The sequence below is a fragment of the Prenolepis imparis genome, unplaced genomic scaffold (genome assembly GCF_030444845.1).
Source record: "Prenolepis imparis isolate NDT839.2.m4 unplaced genomic scaffold, iyPreImpa1.0 SCAF_393, whole genome shotgun sequence".
In the NCBI taxonomy this organism is placed as follows: domain Eukaryota; kingdom Metazoa; phylum Arthropoda; class Insecta; order Hymenoptera; family Formicidae; genus Prenolepis; species Prenolepis imparis.
The window spans coordinates 2,821-24,744 of record NW_028141551.1 but is presented as its reverse complement, the minus strand read 5'-3'; the positions used below and the strand labels follow the sequence as shown (position 1 = coordinate 24,744).

Here is a 21,924-nt window from a genome sequence, read left to right as displayed (position 1 = left end):
TGAAAGTGGTTGATTGATGTTCGATCGATGTTCGAACGTGGTTGATTGAGGTACGAAAGTGGTTCGAAAGTGGTTGATTGACGTTCGATCGATGTTCGAACGTGGTTCGAAAGTGGTTCGAAGGTGATTGATTGAGGTACGAATGTGGTTCGAAAGTGGTTCGAAGGTGTTTGATTGATGTTTGAACGTGGTTCGATCATCATGGCGCTGCTTTATATATTTTATATGTATATAATATTTTAAATTTTAAATTCACACGCACACACACACAAGCATTTTGTAAAATACATACACACAAACATTTTGTAAAATATACACACACATAGTTATATAATAAAAATTATTTTAAATATTAAAAAAAAATGTATTTATTTTAGAATAGGTCCTCTCCCCTTCCTCATCCTAAAAATATTAATTAAAAAAAAATATTTAAAAAATTCTCTCTCGCGTCCGCCTCTCGCGCTCTCCTTCGCTGCATCAGCTCTCGCGCTCTCCATCGCCGCATCGTCTCGCAACATCTCTCTCTCGCTCTTGTGATATCTCTCTCGCGTGCACCTCGCGCTCTCCTTCGCTGCATCAGCTCTCGCGCTCTCCTTCGCGTCATCTCGCTACCTCTCGTCATCTCGCGCTATCTCTCTCGCTCTTGCATATACGCCTCGCTGCAACACCTTGCGCTCTCAATCGCCACATCATCTCGCTACCGCTATCTCTCTTTCGCGAACGTCTCTCTCGCGACATCTCTCTCTCGCGTTCGCCTCGCGCTATCCTTCGCATTCCTCTCTCCCCGCGGACCCCTTACCCAAAAAGTTTCATGCGGTCTTTCGCGGATTCCCCTCTCCCCGCAGACCCCTCGCGGACCCGTCACCTAAAATCGCGGACGCTCCCCTCCCCGCGGACCCCTCGCGGACCCTAACCTCGCGGACGCTCCCCTCCCCGCGGGCCTCTCGCGGACCCTAACCTCGCGGACGCCTCCCCCTCCCCGCGGACCCCTCGCGGACCCTAAAATCGCAGACGCTTCCCCCTCCCCGCGGCCCCCTCGCGGACCCTAACCTCGCGGACGCCTCCCCCTCCCCGCGGACCCCTCGCGGACCCTAAAATCGCAGACGCTTCCCCCTCCCCGCGGACGCCTCCCCCTCCCGCGTGACGTCATTCCCCCTCCCCGCGTGACGTCATTCCCCCCTCCCCGCGTGACGTCATTTCCCGCGCCCTGGGTTCCCCTCGCCCCTCACCCCCCCTCATTGCCCCTGAGTTAGAATCGGCATAGTATTACTACTGATATTCAGTAAATTCTAATTTCTAATAATTACTGGTTATAGTTCGGGCTATAACACCATTTAAAATTACTTTCGACTTTAGATTAATTCGATTTTCAATAATATATTTCAAAATTAATTAAGCGTCGATCGCTTTATGAGCTATGCAAATAATTTGTTTGAAACATTTTGTCGTTCGCGTTGCAAATTCAACAAATTGTTTCACAGGATTATGACGAAACACAAAATCGCGCATACATCAACGACAACGCACAAACATTTCGTTTTCCTCCGCGCACGCTTCGCAAATTTTTGTACCACGCAAATGATCAGAACATATTTTTTCACGTTTGGCGTAACTTTAAACGTCTCATCTTGCCGCGTTTCAAAATCATAGAATACAAATGCAACGCGTCCCTTGTTACGTCCGCGCGGAGTCGCGGGGTATAATTCGCGGAGTATATTTTCGCGAACAACGTACTCGGACTATTGCGCAAGACAACGTCGCTTTTCGGAGATTTACTTCCGGGGATTGCCCGCGACGGAGGCTATCCGAATGTATGGTCACGCATCGAGAGCGGATAGATACGAGAGTGAGTAGGAAACACGAATTTGCGTTGTTTAGTCAAAGGTATTCTGGATACCTGTCGAACGAATTGTTAATCGCGTGGAAAACGGTCACTACTGTATTGCCGTCACTATTCGTGTAGGGAGTTTCTTCTCCGTCGAGATACTTTAGATACGCGATTTGACACATGAGACAGTGGTGGTGTGGATCGCGAGTTTGTGTCAGTCTGTTTAAATTACACACGGAACACGTTATTCCAGTAGGCAACTCGCCGATTACGAGAAGGTGCTTTACTGAAATTACCCAATTAGACTTTTCGCTTGTGCTTAATTTGAAGTAACAATGCACAACGCGGCGTCCGTACCATTTTTTTTTTTTTTTTTAACGTGAAGGAAATCCTTTATGGATACCCATGCCCCTCGGGAAAGAAGCATGGGTTATGTGGGACTGCTTGCTCCCCTTAACCGAGCCACGAATAGTTCGGCTAGGGGACCCAAGCTTACCGCACTAAAACCCATACGGTGGCCAGCTCGGGCGTTGTAGGGGTTTCCCGGGAATCTGGCGATTGCACTACTTCCGGGAAACCCCCGCCTGACTATCCCATGGGAGTCACTGCGTTTGGTTACTGCGACTCCCTGTCCCTCGCCATGTTGACTTGGCGAGGGACTTGTCTTCCCGACAGTTTGCGGTGCGGAAGGGCCACACTTCCGCACCGCGCCCCCCTGGATACAACTATATCCCCATGAAGGACGGGACCAGATTCGGATTTCCCGCCCGAAGCCTGATCCCCCTCCCCCTGTGTGGGTTTACTGAGGTAGTCCTAGTAGTGGACTACCTCCTTCACACAGGGGGGTAGAGCTTGCCGCACGTTGCACAGGTGGTCCTCCTGTTCTAGAGGACCACTCGTTTGCTCCTTCCCGTGAGGCCTATTTCCGAGGAGAGGATTCAGGTTCGGCTATAATCGCCTCCTCTGTTCCCCCCCTCCTCGGTCTCCTTCTCTCTCCCGGCCTCGGCGGGTGCCGCGGGTTTCGGCGACGGGGTCGCAACCTGCGAGGCGTAGGTACTCGCCCGTCTCCGTCGTCGCCACTGCTCCCGTCACTTCGTGGGGCGCGTTCGCGCTCCCTTTCTGCCTCCTCCTTCTGCAACATTACTGTTTCGCAGAAGGAGGAGACCGCCTTCCAAGCCTCTTCACTGTCAATCATCTTTGGAATGATGACCGACAGTGAGAGGTCTCACCCACCGCCGCCGTAAGGACACCGCGCTCATCGGCCCATGCCAAACAATGGGCCAATATGTGTTGCGCGGTGTCCAACTCATCCCAACAGTGGTGGCAGTGGGTCGTCCGCTCCTTACCGATCTTGCACAGAAAGTCAGCGAAGGATCCATGCCCCATTATTATCTGCGCAAGACGGTATGACACCTCGCCGTGCGTCCTTTCCACCCACTCTTCTAATACTGGACGCACGGCGCCGACGACTCTTCTCCCTGAGTTGGTCTCGGGAATATTGGCAAGATATTCCCTCCACCTTTCCAGGAGACGTCGTCGGACCTGGACCCTCATGATGCCTTTGACTCTAGCCGTTAACTTGACATTCCGCCTCTGGAGCTCCCGCGTCTGGATGTACGTTTCTTCGTACATCCCCGCGACCTGCTCCATCAGCGGGAGCCCGGCCAGAGTCGTGGCCGCCGCGTGCGAGACCGTTCTGTAGCCGCGAATTACCCTGATCGCTACGCGCCGCTGTATACGTCGCAGTGCGTTCTTGATCTTTCGGGTATTCGCAGCCTCTGCCCATGGGTGCTCCGTATAGGGCTACCGCATTAACGATTCCCGCATACATCCGACGCACTCGACCGTCGGGCCCTCCCAAGTTAGGGAGTAGGCGACTTAGAGCTGCCGCCACTCTCTCCACTTTTGGGCCCAACTGATCGAAGTGATCTATGAAAGTCCATTTTCCGTCCAGGATTAGACCCAGGTATTCATTCGGGTCGTTACTTGGACGGGGGTGTCATCCACCATGACATGGGTCGCCGGTGGCTCTCCTTGAGAGTGTAGGTATAGCGCCTCCGTTTTGTGAGGCGCTACTTTTAGACCCATGCCATGGATGCTACGGACAACGCATGCAACCGCCAGCTCCGTCCTCATCTTTGCTTCCCTCCAGTCTGCTCCCCCGACCAGCACTAACGTGTCGTCTGCATAACAGACGATACTGCAGCCGGGGGGGAGAGCGGTGCGAAGCACATTGTCAAACGCGAGGTCCCACAGCAGGGGGCCTAACACTGACCCCTGTGGGACCCCGCAGGACATCTCCCTCCCGCACTGGAGTCCGTCTCTATTGCGATACTCCAGTCTTCTATCCCGGAAGTAACTCTTTATTACCCTCACGAGGTACGCGGGGACGCAATGCCTTTCCATCGCGATCCCCACTTGATTCCAGGGCAGGGTGTTAAATGCATTGACGATGTCTAGCGACACCGCCATGGCCACCCTGCCCTCTTCCATTTCAGACTCCGCAAGAGATCGGACAATTGTCGCGCTTGATCGCATCAATTGTCGATCTTCTCTCGCGGAATCCGTATTGGTCCTCGTGAAGGTCTGGCCCATCCCGGGACAGGTGTTCGACGAGGCGGTTTGCTACCACTCTTTCGAGTAGTTTCCCCACCTCGTCAAGCAGGCATATCGGTCTGTAAGCGGGAGGAAGTCCCGCTGCACCGCTCCCTTTTGGGATGAGGACCACTTTGGCCCTCTCCCAGACTGGAGGGAAGCTCCCCTCTTTTAGGCAGTCGGTAAAGAGCTGCCTAACGTAGCTCGATACAGACGGATCGTCCAAGGCCAGAACCCAGACCCGTGAATTCCATCCGGTCCCGGGGCCTTATTGCCCCGAGACCTGAGTCTTTTTACAATCCCGACCATCTCTGCCTCCGTGACCTTTAGCTCGTCCTCCCACCCCGCCCGCTCCTCCCGTTCGAAAGGAGCCCGGGCGATGGTGGGGAAGAGCTTGTCAAGCTTCTCCTCAAGGTCCCGGGGGTCCAGGGATTCCGTCACGGAGGGCGCCCTTCGCATTTTGTTCATGACTGTTCTGTATGGACGCCCCCATGGGTCCGAGTTCAGCATGAGCAGATGCTCGTCCCACGCCCTGGCCTTGGCCTTCCTGATTGCCGCGCTGAGGGCGTTACGGTGGAGTTTATAATCCTCGTACGCCTCAACTGTCGCCTCATCGTCGCCGCGCCGCCGAAGTCTGGTGAAGCGACGCCGAGCTCTGGCAGTTATCTGTCTTTGCTCGGCGATTTCTTCGCTCCACCAGTATGCCGCTCGGCGCGGCTTCGCTTTGGCCCGGGGCATGGAGGCATCGCATGCTCTCGTCATCATGTCCCCGAGCCATGTGACCCGGCCATCAATGTCTCCTGGCATTTATGTGCCTGGCCAGGTCGCTGAGGCGACTGCGGCCATCAGCCCGTCTGTGTCGAGCTTTTTGAGGGCCCACCTCTTAGGAGTCTCTGCTCCCTCCTTCCCCTGGACGCGGCTAAGCACCCCTTGGCGGGTGATGTTGACCCTCATCATTATATATAAATGATCCGAGAGGGTCTCGTAATCTGTCACCCGCCACGCCCTGATTCTATTCATCGCAGGGGGGTTTGCCCATGTGAGATCCACAATGGACTCCCCCTGCGGACGAATACATGTGCTTTTCGTGCCTGTATTTTGGATAAACAGGCCGAGTGCCGCTGCCCACGTCTCCAAGAGTCTGCTCCTCGAATCGTTGCGCCGGGAACTCCATAATGCCGACTTGGCATTGAAGTCCCCGGCCACGATAACAGGGCGGCCGGACTGTGATCGCACAGCGACTTCTAGTCCGTCCAGCACCTGCTCAAACTGGGCAGCCCTCAGACTGGGGGTGATGTAACATCCCATTACCGAGATGGGCCCCATTTTACCATGACGCATCCCCATCCATCGCCTATCTTACGGTATGGTGGGGAATTCGTCTCCATCCTCCAAGTTATGACTACGGAGCCCTCGTCGTTAGTGGCCTAACAAGGGTCATTATCGGGCAGCCTGTACGGCTCCGCAGCTATTCCCAAACCACACCCGCCGCCCATTAAGGTCTGTACAAACAGGTCCTGGGCTGCACGGGCATGGTTTAGGTTGGCCTGGAGGAGATTGACAGCCATGTTAACATGTCTTGTCGATCTCCTCCTCGACGACCTCCATGGCCTGTGGCCCGAGTTGGTTCCTCAGTCGCTGGAGACTGGGTTACCTTCTCGGGCCGCTGTGGTTTGGCTCCCTCCATCTTCGCTGGTGCCCCTGTTACTGCAGCGGCCGCCGTTCTTTCCGGACGTGGCTTCCGCTGCTCCAGGGGCTTCTGCGTTTCCTTGGGAGTCGCCGGGTTGACTCCCTCTCCTACCTTCTCCTTGCCGGGTGTTTTGAGAGCTTCCGGCACCCTTGTTTCCTGGGCTCCTCTTCTTGGGAGGGGTGCATAGTGCACTCCTCATTCGATGGTTCGAAGGAACCCCGGCCTCCTCACAAAGCATGCACTTTGAGGGACACTTGCAATCTCTCGCAAAGTGCTCCTCCGTGCCACAATTGTAGCAGGCTTTTCGTCTGTCTTTGTCACTCGTACAGTGCTCTTGGACATGCCCCTTGTTCATGCATTTAAAGCATTGAAGGGGCCTGTCCTTGAGCAGCTCCATTGTCGCATGCACCCACCCGAACTGGATTCTTCGGGTTTCCAGGATCTTTTGGGCGGGTGCAACCGGGCATCGGATCCAGACGGTGCCCATTGTCCGTGAGACGAATTTTATAGGCCCGACTTTGAGGTCATCCGGTCTACATTTGCCTATCTTGGACAGTGTAGCGCAAATTTCCCTCTCCGTTGTAGCCTCATCTAGGCACACGGCGTCCGTACCTATATTTAGTTTTATATTCTTCGCAGTCTGGGGAATTCTTTGACTGCGATTATTTTGAAAGGGTCTGGTTTTCCTCCTTCACTACTAATTAAGTGGCCTAAATAGCCGACCTCTTTTCTCAGGAATTCGCATTTGTCCGGCTGGAGTTTGAGGTTCGCTCCTCGCAACCTTTCGGCTAATTTATTGAATTTAATGTTGTGCTCTTGTAAAGAGCTCGCGTATAGTACGATATCGTCTAGGTATACAAATAACTCTACTCCTTGTAGTCCGGTCAATACCTGGTCCATGAGTCTTTGGAACGTCGCGGGTGCGTTCTTTAGTCCGAACGGCATGCATTTAAACTCGTAATGCCCGTGCGGCGTTGAAAATGCGGTTTTTAGCGCGTGAGACTCATGCATCGGTATTTGGTGAAATCCGGATGCGAGATCAAACACGCTGAAATATTTAGCGCTGCCTAGTTGATCGAGTATTTCCACAATGTTAGGTAGGGGATAGGCGTCGCCGATTGTCTTTTCGTTCAGGGCGCGATAGTCTATTACCATCCGCCAGCGCTTATTACCTTTGGAGTCGGATTTCTTTGGCACTATCCACAAGGGGGAGTTGTAAGGTGAAGCTGACGGCTGTATAACGTTTTCTATTAAGCCTTGTATTTGTTTGTTAATCTCCTCCTTGTGTATAGGCGGAAATCTATATTGTTTGGTATGGACCGGAAGATCGTCAGTCGTCGGGATAGTGTGTGAAACAGTGTCAGTGGAATGCAGTTTATCGGACGGAAGGTGGAACAGATCGTCCTGATTATTTATAAGGTTATGGACGTGTTCCGTCTCTTCCTCGTTTAAGTGTTCGAGCCGCAGCAAAGACTGTATTTCTTCGTTACGGGATTGTACGCTGCTCCCGTTTAATGTTGCGACATGTCTTGTTTGTTTAGGAGTGATCGTTTCGTGCCCTAGGGACGAGATATCGCTCTCTAAACTTTTACGATGTTTAGACAAAGGATGGGTATCCGGAAGAGTGCTTTTATGACTCTGTGAAGAACAGGATATGGAATTTGAGTTAGTAAGGTTTTGAAGACCGGATGTAGAATATATTTCAACCTCGTGGAGCTCAATGCTCGGTAAGGTAATTTTACAATCTTCTTCGCCCGTGTTTATCGCGCTTATATACGCCTTTCCTTCACGGTTGGTAACGACTGCATCTCCTAAGTAGATTTTGTCGTTTGCGTCCGCTGTACATAACCTACGCGTACGTTAGGGTTTTTTACGCGGAGTGGGAGAACGGTGCTCGACCTTGCCGGGATCGTTACGGTTTCATTGTTGACAAAGGCAATTGGCGATCCTTGCCATACGACGCAATGTTTTAGATAATCTATTTTAGTCGCGTTGCGTAAAAAGTCGGATCCTAGGATTCCGCCCTGTGAGATGGGAAAGTCGTCTCGGACAACGTGCAACTTAATCTTGTGACCTAAATATTCGACGTCGGTCGACCCGAGAGTTTTAATTTTACTTTTCGTTATTCCACTAAGGAATATGATAGTATTTGAATCAATATTTGTCTCGGGGTGTATTTTGCTTTGCTTAACAAGGTTCGGCGCGGCTCCAGTGTCTATCATAAAGATTGTTTCTTGCGATAAGCCATCTGCGCATATAGATATAGTGGGTGCGTGGGAGAAGTCGTCGGGACTTAGCATTGTGATCCTTGTGCTTCTTCCTGCTGTTCCGTGACTATCGTTCTTATCGGACGGACTGCTTCCCGAGAGGTTCTCGCTCGAGGTTCGTCCGCTGGCCTCGAGGGGCGAGGGAAGTTTCCCTGCTCTTGACGTGAGTTGTTATACTGTCTTTTCCGGCATTCGTCGATCTCATGCCCTGGGTGTTTGCAATACCGGCACAGTTTAGTGGGCTGACTATCGCGAGGAGGGGCGACGTTCGCGTTTGAATTCGCGTTAGGGGATCTGCGCTCGTTATTGTCACGTCGTCCTTCCGGTTCTCGAGAAATAGCGTGTCTTACATATGCGCCACGGGGAGGAGCGTTCGCGAAGTAACTTCTAGAGCGGTTTCCATCGCGCGGTGGTGCATTGTGGTAATTGGGCGTTGAGCGTATTCGTTTCGCGGCCTATCTGGTTGACGGCGGTCTTGAGTTTTGTATCGCTCTCTGTCTAGCTCTTCTCGTTTCGCGAGGGCCTTGGCTTTTGCAAAAGCCTCGAAGGGGAAGATGTAGAGGCGCCTGTCCATCTGTAACCTATATTGTAGCGGAAGGCCATCGCAAAAAGAGCGCGCGGTAAGCTCATCTACGTCGGTTCTGCGTCGAGGATAGCGGAACGGAGGTCTTTAACGCGACTTATGTAGTCTAGCATGTGTTCGTTCGGTTTGAGATATACTGTGCTGAGCTCTCCGCGGTATTGGTCAATCGTTTTCGCAGATCCGAAGGCGATGTTTAAAAGGTCGATTAGTTGAGTGACGGTTTCACAAGGTTCGTCTTCGACAGCGTAGTTTACTACACTAAATATTATTTTAGTTTGGTTTGCCCGTTGAAGAATTTGTTCATTTACAGTTAATGTAGAACGTTATTGTTACTCTTAAGTGAGACCGAAGAATCTTAAGTTGACGAGAGATATTTCTTTCACTTACCTTTTAGTCGAGCTGTAGTTGGTGGGTGGCAGTTCCACGATGCTTTGGAGCAGTTTCTCGTATTGTTCGTACAAGACTTCAGCTCTGCGTCGGAGATACCCGGATTTGCGGGGGTTGTTTTCTGGGATGTCGAGTGGCGGGAACTCAGGTTTTTCGATGTCGATTTGCGATAATTTCGCGGACCACTCTCTCAGTAGCACGTGTTTAGTGAATAATGCCTCGTATTCAGAATCGTTGTGATAATCTGTGCCAATAATAGCTGAATATTCGTTTGGTTTTGCCGGGTGGTAATAATGCGCGATTATTCGACGAAGCTGATTCTTCCTTCCTGCACGGCGTGTCTTAGCCATTATAAATCATATAGAAAATTCTGGAGACTGCGTTACTTTCACAATAAGTCGACGTGCGGCGGTCCTCACTGTCGGTTATTGTTTCGGTATATAACTGTGAGCGGGTTGTCCTCTCGAAACGGTCAGTACAGGTTCCAGAATTTAATAGAAGAAGTGAATTGTTTAGCGACGATGAGCGGTTCGTCCTCTCTAAATCGCAGCCTAGAATTCGTAATCGATAATAGTTTATTTAATAAGAAACTATACGACACGTGCACGCTGGAGAAACAACTAAATTTAGAGATTTTGAGAATAAAATGTAAGATGTAGGACTAGAAACACGTGAGGTTAAAGATGAGGTTGTATTTTCAAATAAATATTAGGATTGTTAATATAAAACACAATTTATTTAAAGTTAACACTAGACGCACTTAATACAAGAAATCAAACCTTAGAGTTAGAGCTTATTATTAGATTTAGAATTAGAGTTAGAATTCGAACTAGGATTTAGAGTTAGAGAGCGTTCGGAGTAGAACTGCTCTGGTTGGAGTCGCGATTAGAACTGGCTAAGTTTGGGACTGATCTGAGGTCCTTCGTTTCGGCGGCTCGGCGTTGCGGCGGCCCGAGGTTCAGGACGCTTGCCATAGTGGGAGCGCTTGGTGGGAAAGTTCCTAGGCGCTACGCAGCCACGTTAAGGCAGTGATGCAAGATTTCACGCGCGACAGCCACTTCGCGACAGCCATCTTGCAGTGGAGGGGGTAGGTCGGCAGCGCAGAGCGCACCGAAAAGATGAGAACCCTTGTCCTTCGAACATTTGTAGAAGAGGACAGGTATATATCTTTTGTCCTTTATTTTCTTTTGATAGAATAGAGCTACGAATTTCGAGCGAATCCGGAATACTGGCGATAGCGAGTAGGCGATGCAACCCAATATGCAAAAAGAAAATATAAAATATAAAAAATATATTTAATATTATAAAATAATATTAATAAAATTAATATATTTTAAACATAAATTAAGTAACTTATATTTAAAATTTTAATTAAAAATAATTATTAATTAATAATAATTATAAGTATATTTTATATATAAAAATCCACTCTTGGCCAATATATACACCTTTCTATTAAAAAAGATTTTTTATCTTTAAAGAAATAATTGTAATAAAATAATATTTTAATTTATAAATATTGTTTAAGATTTTATTCTTTTTATTCCCTATTTATTTTGTACTAATGTACGACGTACATATTGTTGCTCAACGGAAACTGTGAGAAGGTGGTGGTTTCTTCCGTCAAAAAATTTAAAATATTGTATATTGGGAAATGTATTTCAATCATTATATTCGGCTTCCCGACGAGCCGTGTTTACCTTTTTTGCGCGTGTTGATCGTTTTACCGCGCGTCTCGTCTTGTCAAGCAGCTCTCCAATCAGCTGTTTGACACAATAAAATCTAGCGACAGGTTTTTGACATTTATGTCTTCGAAATTCGTCGAGTCAACTGTAGACCGTTTTACTATAAACATCTCTCGTTTTCGAGCAATTAGCTCTTGATCAGTATATATATTTCGCTTTAACAAATAGTATAAAGTAACGAAAAATATGTGTTGAATTAACGAAGCCCCGAAAAGCTCGTAAGCGAAGTTTTGCAGAAGCTTGGCTTACAGACGACCGATACAAATCTTGGGTATGTAAAGTATCATCTGATAGTAGTCTTTATTTTATTGCAGTGTTACGTCCTGTGGACTGCACGATTCTTTTCTCCTCCCCGATTTACGCAGATTCGCGTTCCGCGAACATATTAATTATAAGACCGAAATTAGTTATAAGAATTAAACGGAGAAAGACAGTGATTGTGAAACAACTCGATCGGTGAGATTACGAAACCTACACTTTGATCAATAAGTCATAGGTAATGTTGAAATATCACGATCGACACACGCTATCAGTAGACCAAAGATCGGAATTAGGAAAGAACTCTTCATACAAGGAAGCAATACGTTGCGCAAAGGGGATTAAACACCGAACGTATGACTATGAGTCACAAGAAAAGAAGACGCCCTTTGCCCTATAGGAAGGGCAGACGAATAGTATAAAAGCAGCGAATCTTCCAAGAATGCTCTCTATTAATTCCGCCTACGTCGTGGCAGTTACACACTTCTGGATCCTCGCATTAAACATATATTTTGTGACCGTCGGGGCTCAACAACCAGCTACCAGTCAACCTACACCTTCGCCCACACCACTCGAAGGAACCATCGATCCTGAAGATCAACCTATAGCTGCCAACCCGCTCACCAAATAATATACAGTGAGTACTTTCATTCTTCTACGATCACGGAAGTGAATAAATCCCCGGAATCGCGACTAAACTTAATAAGTAGTGGAAATCGCTGCCTCGTCGAGCATTGAAACGCGCTCTCCGATTGAAACGAGACGATCAAAAGCCAACGCGAATCCTCAACCGCCTCATAGCACATCAACGTTACACACACACTCATATATAATTGTTTATACATGTCCACAAATTCAAATGTCTAATTCTCCGAATATTATTAAGATTTTATTTTTTTTGAATAAATGATAATTATTTACATTACGCGAATTTAAAGTCTTATTTAAACCCCTGCGTTCCTTCATATATCCCCCGAGATCGCACAAGGTCCTATCCCGCGTAAAAGGGATTTAATTCCCTTACCGAAAAGGACCGACGAACGGACCCCTGAAATAAGCCAGGTAAAAGCGACTATCCAGTCGTTGACCTGCAAAAGGGCCAGACAGTCCGTTCGACCCGAAATCACTCCGATTTCGGGAAAACGCTGTTACGACCTTCGAGCGGCCTTTCCTTCGTGCAGGCCAGGACGTAACATACGTTTAATTGGGGGCTCGTCCGGGATTGAAATGTGTGATCTTTGGGAATAGGAATGAGTAAAGGGACTAGAAGCACAACGGACAAAGACGAAATAGATGAACTTTACAAGACCGCGTTAGAAACACCACACAGAACACACGTGAATCTAAATCAAAATTCACAGCATCTACGCCTCGACACGTACATTTTTTAGGAGATTCTAATTTAACCGAAATAAGTGAATTACCCGACGAATCCGACCAAGTCGAATTTATTGACTCAAAAAATCAGATTTTCAAAATTAATATCGATAATTCTAACGGCGAATCCGGAGGTCCACCAATAAACATGGCTAACGCTAATCCTTTCGCCACTTTAAAATACGCGGTCGAAGCCGTTCCCTTTTTTGACGGTAGTAACACCCCACTAAATTATTTTATTGAGGGATGCGAGGAAGCAAAATCTATGCTCCCTAAAGAGGCAGAGTGTCAATTCGCTAAAATTATAAGAACGCGAATAGTGGGGGAAGCGCGTCGTACTATACAAGATCAAGATTTTAATACCGTAGCTACATTAACAACGTATTTGAAGAAAATTTACGGTCCCTCCAAAAATGTCTATCAATTACAAGGAGAATTAGGTTGCGTTTATCAGAAAAATAATGAAGATGTCGTCACTTACGCGAATCGGGTTAAACTTCTCGGAAAACAAATACTAGAGGCATATCGAAGCTCAGGGAACGCCATGCCTGAACAGGATATAAAAGCAACTATAGAAACAGATATGTGTAAATGCTTTATTAGAGGACTAAAACCCGAAATAGAACAAAGAATAGCACGAGACTTAAACGTACAGGAAACCGTGGCCGACGCGTTAAAAATAGAAAGAGAGCTTCAACAAATGACAGATTTACGACAAGGCGCTAAATCAAGTCAACATTCACCGCTACCTGTTAATCTATCTCGAGAAGTCTGCCAAATCTGTTATAAAGAAGGACATGCAGCAAGTAGTTGTCGAAAGCTCACTCAACTTTCACCACAAAATCAAAATCCTTTCGGAAACACAGGAACGGATATTTTAATCTGTCAAATTTGTAAAAAACGCGGGCATAGCGCAGATAAATGTCGGTTACGCGACCCACGATCTCGACAATCAATTAACGTAATTCAGGAAAAGGTCATTACTTGTCAATTATGCTCTAAGATTGGTCATAATGCAAAATCATGTCGACAGAATAACTTTAATCAACAAACAAATAAATCTTTAGTAATTTGCCAATGGTGCGATAAATCCGGTCACTCGGCTAATAATTGTTGGAAGAAACAAAATGAACGCAATACTAATATCGTGTGTCAAACTTGTAACAATTATGGCCATATCTCTAGAAATTGCCGCTCTAAAATCAATCCAATACCAACACATAAAGACAATTTATTCTGCCGATATTGCAAAGAACAGGGCCATCTTCTCGATACATGTCAATTACGAATTACGAGTAACAATCGCCGCAAAGAAAAAGAGCAAGGAAACTACAACGGACCCTCGACATCGGATGTAAAATCGGGGGCCGAGCGAACATCACACCCATCCGTGCAGCGGCAAGCCAAGTAAATAACTACGAACCCGAAATCAGGCCTGTAACTGTAAGCCTCGACAAACATAGTCGCGTGCCTACGGTACAGGTTGAAATCGATAAAATTACCACTCAAATAACCTTTATGTTAGACACGGGATCCGGACCGAATATAATTAAAGAAAATTTTGTGCCCAAAAATACAAGTATTAATTATTCGAATATTTTAAAATTAAATGGCATAAACAATTATCCTGTCTATACCCTAGGAGAAATTACACTAACACTTTTTGAATTACCGGTATTATTTCACATCGTTGCCAACGATTTTCCGATTCCACAATCCGGAATATTAGGAAACGATTTCTTCAAACAAACTTTTTCAAAAATAGATTACGCTCAAGGACATTTAGATATTTCCGGAATTAATGTGCCCTTTTTCTCCCCGGAAACCATAATAGTATCTCCAAGATCAGAATCGCTATTTTTTGTGAGGATAGAGAACCCTGAGATTAAAATAGGATATATACCGAAATTAAAAATAGAACATGGAATTTTCCTAGGAGATACTATCGTAGAAACTATTTCTGGAAAAGCATATCTAAATGTCATAAGCACTCTAGATGAAGAAATAGAAATTCGCGTACCGACACTTCGTTTAAAATCACTGAACGAACTATTTAACGACGATATCGAAATTATTGATAACAAGAAAGAGGGGTCAGATAACGACCAGACTAACGTTAACACAGACCATGAAGATAAAGATACGATGATATTTAGAGACAATGAGGATGAATTTTCAATAATGATTCAAGGAAAGAATAAAATTAAAAGTAAGAGAGGGAATAAAAATTATTTAAACGAAAATTATAATAATCCAAAAATCCTTTTAGAGGGAAGTTACCAAACCTCTCCTGAAAATTATAATAAATCAAAAATCCTTGGAGAGGGAAGTTACCAAACCTCTCCTGAAAATTATAATGGTCCAGAAATCCTTGAAGAGGGAAGTTACCAAACCTCTTCTCAAAATTTTGATAATCCAAAAATTATTGGAGAAGAAAGTTATAAAAATCTCCCAAAAGAAAAAATTCCTAGAATTTCGAAGGAAAAATGTCAAACCTTGTCAGAAAATTCTAGCTCCGTCGATTCCGAAGAGGGAAGTTACCAAACCTCATTTCATAATTCGACACAACCTTTTTCCAAAAATTCAAAGGATCGTTTATCCCTTCCAAAACTTACATTTCCAAAAACTGGATTATCTGTTATAAATAATGAAAATGAATTAGAAACCTCTCAAGTTACAATGGAAAATCTTCTAAAAGAAGCTCAAGAATATAATAAAGATATTGAAAAAATAAATAATAAAACAGTCAAGAATAAAAAAGGACCGTCTCCAAAAATCTCAGCATCCTTATTTGACAAATCTCAAGAAATTATAAAAAATTTCCCACGAAAACGAAAATTAAATCATAAAGAAAAACACCAAATTAATGTAGAAAATATCGATCTACATAACTGCCTAGTAGTTTCCGAACAACCAAAGGAAACTCGATTTACTCAAATTATGGAATTACTGCGGTTAGAACATCTAAATAAAGAAGAACAAGAGAACGTATTAAAATTAATAACAAACAGTCAAGATCGATTTCATATTCCTGGAGAAAAACTGACCGCTACTCATGTTTTACAACATCAAATAACCACTATAGATGATCGACCGATTAACACTCGTCAGTATAGATTCCCGCCATTACACAAAGAAGAAATAAAGAAGCAGGTAGAAGAACTGTTAGAAGGAAGCATCGTAAAACCGTCTCAATCACCTTATAATACGCCCATATGGATCGTGCCAAAGAAAGGAGACTCGAAGGGAAACAAACGCTGGAGAATGGTTCTCGATTTTCGAGCGTTAAACGACAAAACTATCGGTGACGCTTATCCATTACCCAACATCGTAGATATATTGGATCAATTAGGAGGAGCACAGTACTTCTCAGTATGCGATCTAGCTTCCGGATTCCATCAAATAAAAATGGATCCTGCCGACAGTCATAAAACAGCATTTACCACTCCTTTCAGTCATTATGAATTCGACCGAATGCCTTTCGGATTAAAAAATGCACCTGCTACCTTTCAACGATTAATGGACCTAGTATTGACTGGATTACAAGGCGAGGAATTATTTGTCTATATGGACGACATTGTTATTTATGCTACCTCTGTAGAAGAACATGAACGAAAATATAACGCATTAATAGAGCGACTTCGTAAAGCCAACTTAAAATTACAACCAGGCAAATGTGAATTTCTAAAAAATTAAGTAACATATTTAGGACACGTAATTAGCAAAGATGGAGTAAAACCTGAACAAAAAAAAATTAGAAGCAGTACAACAATTTCCGAGACCCAAAACACCGAAGAATATTAAACAATTTTTGGGACTTGCAGGTTATTATAGACGATTCATACCGAACTTTTCTAAATTTGCAAAACCACTTACTTCTTTACTGAAAAACGACACCGCTTTGAATGAACAGCCGTACAAGAAGAATCATTCGAAATTTTAAAACAAAAATTATGTGAAGAACCTGTATTGCAATATCCTAACTTTTCGAAACCATTTATCTTAACCACAGACGCATCAGGAATAGCAGTAGGAGGAATATTATCACAGGGAGAAATAAATAAAGATCGACCGATCGCGTACGCTTCTAGAACCCTCACCGATAACGAAATAAAATATGACACATACGAAAAGGAAGCTTTAGTTATAGTATATTGCGTCAAACATTTTCGACCGTATTTATATGGGAGAAAATTTACATTAGTCACCGATCATAAACGATTATTATGGTTTAAAAATGCTCAAGACGCAAACATGCGAATATTACGCTGGAGACTAAAATTAGCCGAATACGATTACGATGTCGTATATAAGGCAGGAATAACTAACGTAAATGCAGACGCATTATCAAGAAATCCAATAAATCTAGAAGAAATCGATTGTAAACTAATAAAAGAAAGAAAAACCTTAAATCCAAACAACCCCGCAGATGCATAAATAATTTCAAAAATGTTAGAAGAATCAGATAGCGAAGAAGAAGAAGAGGAAGACGATTTTCATTTATATCTCTCAGATAACGAAGAACCCATACCTGAAGCTAATTTTGTCAAAAACAATAACGATTCTATACCTTTTACACTCGAAGAAATAAATGAACCGACCATAATACAAACTACAGAAAAAGTATTAATACACGATCCACCTAAACAAGACAGAATAGACAAGATACAAGCCAAACTGCAGGACAAGGTAATAAACAAAAAACCACTAAGGAAGAAGATAATATTGAACAAAACAAAGAAAAAAACGACACATCAGACAAGGACCTCGACACCGAAGAGGAAGAAGAAGACGAAGAAGACATTATAAATCAAAATCTAAAGGCAAGGAAAGCGAAACCCAGAATTATCGAAAATAAAATAATTAAAAGCAACATCATAGATTCTCGCGAATTATTATTCCTACGAAAAGATAACGTAGCATATTTTGTCGACACCCAAGGAAATCCTTTAGACTCAGGATCTCAGAAACTTTCCGAGCGAAACGAACTACCAAATTTAGGATCTCTTACCTTGGGCAAAGCCAAGGCCATAAAATACAAACACTACTATCATATCGCGCTACCTGTTAACGACGAACAACGAGTAGGCCCTACGGCAACTCTAGATCACATCTTAAAAACCTTGAAAGATTTAAATAACGTTATCAAAAATTTAAAATTAGAAACAATTAGCATTGCAAAAACCGATTTCATTAATAACGTTCCCTGGAACAATATCAAGGTACAACTACAATTGATATTTATTAACTCAACTACGAAAATAATTATTTGCAATGGACAAATTAAATATCTACCGAAGGATTTGCGTTCTGTCATAATCGACGAAATGCATTGCTCACCAACAGGAGGACACCGCGGAGTAACCAAAACATATAATAGAATTAAACACAATTATTATTGGGAAAATTTGAAATCAGACGTTCAAAAACACATACAACAATGTTTACAATGTCAACTGAAAAAACTCGTTCGAGTTAAAACAAAACAACCAATGATAATCACAGACACGCCTGGCACTTCGCTTGATAAAGTAGCTATGGATATCGTAGGCCCACTACCTAAGACCGAAAGAGGCAACGAATATATTAACATTACAAGATCAGCTAACAAAATATTGTATGGGGATACCGCTACCTGACCAAACCTCAGAAACCATTGCGGAAGCCTTTGTAGACCGTTTTATTTGCGTGCTCGGAGCGCCGAAAGCTATACTTACAGATCAAGGAAGAAATTTTATTAGCGATTTAATGAAGAAAATTGCCAAATTATTCAAAATACGAAAATTTCGCATAACAGCTTTTCATCCTCAATCAAACGGATCATTGGAGAGATCACATCACGCACTCAGCGAATACTTAAAACAATACGCAAACGAGCAAAAACAATGGGACAGATGGATCGGATTAGCTATGTTCAATTATAATACTAGCGTACATACACGAAGCCACAAAACACACTCCGTACGAACTAGTTTTCGGAAAAATAGCACGAGTTCCGTCAAATGAACTTCTTCCACCTGAAGATAAATTAGCAAATTATGAAGACTATTTAATAAATCTTGTCACACAACTTCACACGATTCAACGTAATGCGCGCGAAAACGTAGTAACAGCAAAAGTCAAATCAAAAAAATATTACGACAAAAAATTAAACCCTCAGACCTTTAAACCCGGAGATCAGGTATTCTTGTTAAAAGGACCGAAACCAGGTAAATTCGGAGACCAGTATACCGGACCTCATGAAATTTTAGAGATATTAAATAAAAATAATGTAAAGATCAAAATAAAGAAAAACAGCCGCATAGTACATCCTAATCGTTTACGAATATCGCACATCAAACCAATATCTAATAATAAACGTGGAAACGCGGCTTCATCAGAAGCATCGACAAGCCTATCTGGATGGTCCAAGTAGTACTAGGCGACTGGAGCAGGACAACCTGGTACCACGCGAACGATGTTTACATCCTAGAAGATAGATTCAAAGAATTGCCATGGCAGGCCATTATCTGCGGGTTAGCCTATACCAAGGCCCCCACCAACAAAACCACTTGGCCCAGGAGGACACGCCTTATGTCAACTCCTTCTAGAAAAATAACAAGGATGGATTAACATCATACATCCCTTGAGACAAGGAGCGGCACTCGTAAAACTACATATGAAAACCGACAGCGAATTCAACAGAGCATACAACGTTAGAGTACTTGTCAAACTAGGACATGCAGAGCTGCACACAAAAATCACAGCCGACGTCGAACCCGCCTTATAAATGAAAACATATATATATATATATATATATATATATATAACCAACACGTATACACCAATATTTTAGTTTAATATTCTTCGTAATCGTGAACGTGGAATCATTTTCCATTCTATAGAAAAACTACCTGATCGTCAGTTCCATTATAACAATGCCAATATATCATCAATTCCAATGGACTCCTGAAATAACAGAAGAAATACGGCAAAGACCCATCGACGGCGTGAGACCACAAGATCACCCTGAAACTTATTTAAAATTGATGGAAATCCGATGTGTCATACAAGCACGGGGGAACATCTATCAAAATACTGAAGACTACTCTAAAATCTGCCAAGAATGTTATAATAAAATATCAACCAAGGAGGAGTATATGACACTACCACCCCACAATCTAGTCCATAAGGACTCAGCAGACAACCAAACAAACTGCACTAAGTGCGAAATAATAATCGTACTAATAAAACCTGCAGAAGAATGTATCGAATGTATAGAAGAATTTCTATACGTTAACTACGAACACCTGGTAGACGGATGGGGCCAAGCTGTGTTTCCCAGAAGGAAAGAAGAACGGTAAAAGGAAACAACCATAAATCACTGACAACGATCAGGCAGTAAACCGCGTGTTATTTCAAAAATATTTCACACCTCCTATTTATCGATATGGACAAATAAAGGGAAAAAGATTCCACGCGCACGAAACGCGTCCTTACCAGTAATAAAATAAAATAAAAAAAATGTAAGAAAAGAACGAAAGAATAAGGAAGGGGTTTTGGTGGTCGCCTCTTTCTTTCCTCCTTTTAAAAAAAAAGAGATACATGTTAACTAAAGGAAGCACAATTAACCAACGGGTTAAATGTGGTTCTTTCTACCGATATTCGTAAATCGCGGCAAGAAAATAATCGAAAATTTTTCATTTCTTTTTTGCAAATGTTGTGTTACACCCCCAACATTTGTCTAAGATAGGGGGTGTTACGTCCTGTGGACTGCACGATTCTTTTCTCCTCCCCGATTTACGCAGATTCGCGTTCCGCGAACATATTAATTATAAGACCGAAATTAGTTATAAGAATTAAACGGAGAAAGACAGTGATTGTGAAACAACTCGATCGGTGAGATTACGAAACCTACACTTTGATCAATAAGTCATAGGTAATGTTGAAATATCACGATCGACACACGCTATCAGTAGACCAAAGATCGGAATTAGAAAAGAACTCTTCATACAAGGAAGCAATACGTTGCGCAAAGGGGATTAAACACCGAACGTATGACTATGAGTCACAAGAAAAGAAGACGCCCTTTGCCCTATAGGAAGGGCAGACGAAAGTAGTAATACTATGCCGGTTCTAACCCATGGGGCTCCGAGGGGGGTGCGGGGCGCGGGGGTTCTCCGTGGCGAGGGGTATGACGTCACGCGGGGCGGGGGTATCTCGGGGGCGCGGGGGCTGACGTCACGCGGGTGGAGGGGGATGTTTCGACAAAGGAGGGGGGGGTCTAAGCATGTTCGGCAACTGATTATCTTTGTGATTTATGGCTACCCGAAGCCATAAAACTGTTTTTCATTTTATGGACATTTTATCATTAGGAAAGGAATGAAGATTTTAGGGCCGACGCTGCGACGAACATGTCAAACATTATTTATAGGGGTGCAAATGTAAAAGCGTTGACGTTCGGCAGCTTTGTACCCTCGCGGAAAATCGGTCGTAAACGAGAGCGAAACATTTTCCTAAATATCTTTTAAGGAAGAATTGCGATAATTTTGAGAGGGGTGGGGTTGAAGCTTATGGAGAGAGAGTCTGTCTCCACATCAAAAAGTCTCGAACAGTCGCCGAGCGAAGTGAGTGTAAAAAATAGTGAAAAAAAATGACTGGAGGTTTTCTGCGCCGTACGCTCCCCGAAATAGTAAGTTGTACAATTTATTTAAAACTATTGTACAGAATATTGCAATATGTTTAGATATATATTAAATATTCATATTTTTCAGATGATCTATAACATTGTGCAAAATTTACGGTCGCAACATGTGGTGGAGCAAGGTTTAACTGAACGAGAGTGGGTGAGAATGCTGAGGTGGGAACATCGACAAATGTTTGCAGAAATGTGGTGCGAAACTGCAGAGGCGCGGGAAATGGATGCCAATAACAGTTGGCTATGGGAGAACATGTATGCTCTTCGGGAACTGTTTGGCCTAGAGCCATATCCACCAGAACCTGTGGTGGAAAATTGGAACTAGTAAGTATTTCTTTTTAATTATAAATTATTAAAATAATTAATAAAAATTTTCTGTTATGCAGGAGTCCCCGCCCAGCCGTCGCCTCCGCTTCTCACAGCACCTAGCATTCAGCTGCCTCATCGCCTCGCATCCACAATCGTCGGCTTTACCATAGCCACCTCCATCACCGACAATTTTTATATATTATGATAT

At 44.1% G+C, this 21,924-nt stretch overlaps 2 protein-coding genes across 2 annotated transcripts; both read right to left on the bottom strand.

The window, feature by feature from the left end:
* Positions 1–1,897: 1,897 nt before the first annotated feature.
* On the bottom strand, positions 1,898–4,423 carry LOC145948440 (uncharacterized; the record flags this gene model as incomplete). The annotated part of the gene is made up of 3 exons (XM_083058130.1): positions 3,815–4,423; positions 3,058–3,559; positions 1,898–2,114 (listed from the first exon to the last, which is right to left on the bottom strand). Coding segments are annotated over exons 1-3 (1,328 nt in total), but the record flags the coding sequence as incomplete, so codon positions are not given.
* Positions 4,424–5,230: 807 nt separating this feature from the next.
* LOC145948439 (uncharacterized) lies at positions 5,231–5,749 on the bottom strand. Its single transcript, XM_083058129.1, has one exon. The coding sequence runs from the start codon at positions 5,747–5,749 to the stop codon at positions 5,231–5,233; it is 519 nt and encodes a 172-aa protein (XP_082914255.1).
* Positions 5,750–21,924: the final 16,175 nt, after the last annotated feature.

Bases quoted from the DNA above. Each gene is read 5' to 3' on its own strand.
- LOC145948439 (XM_083058129.1), bottom strand. From the start codon at position 5,749: ATGGGGCCCATCTCGGTAATGGGATGTTACATCACCCCCAGTCTGAGG.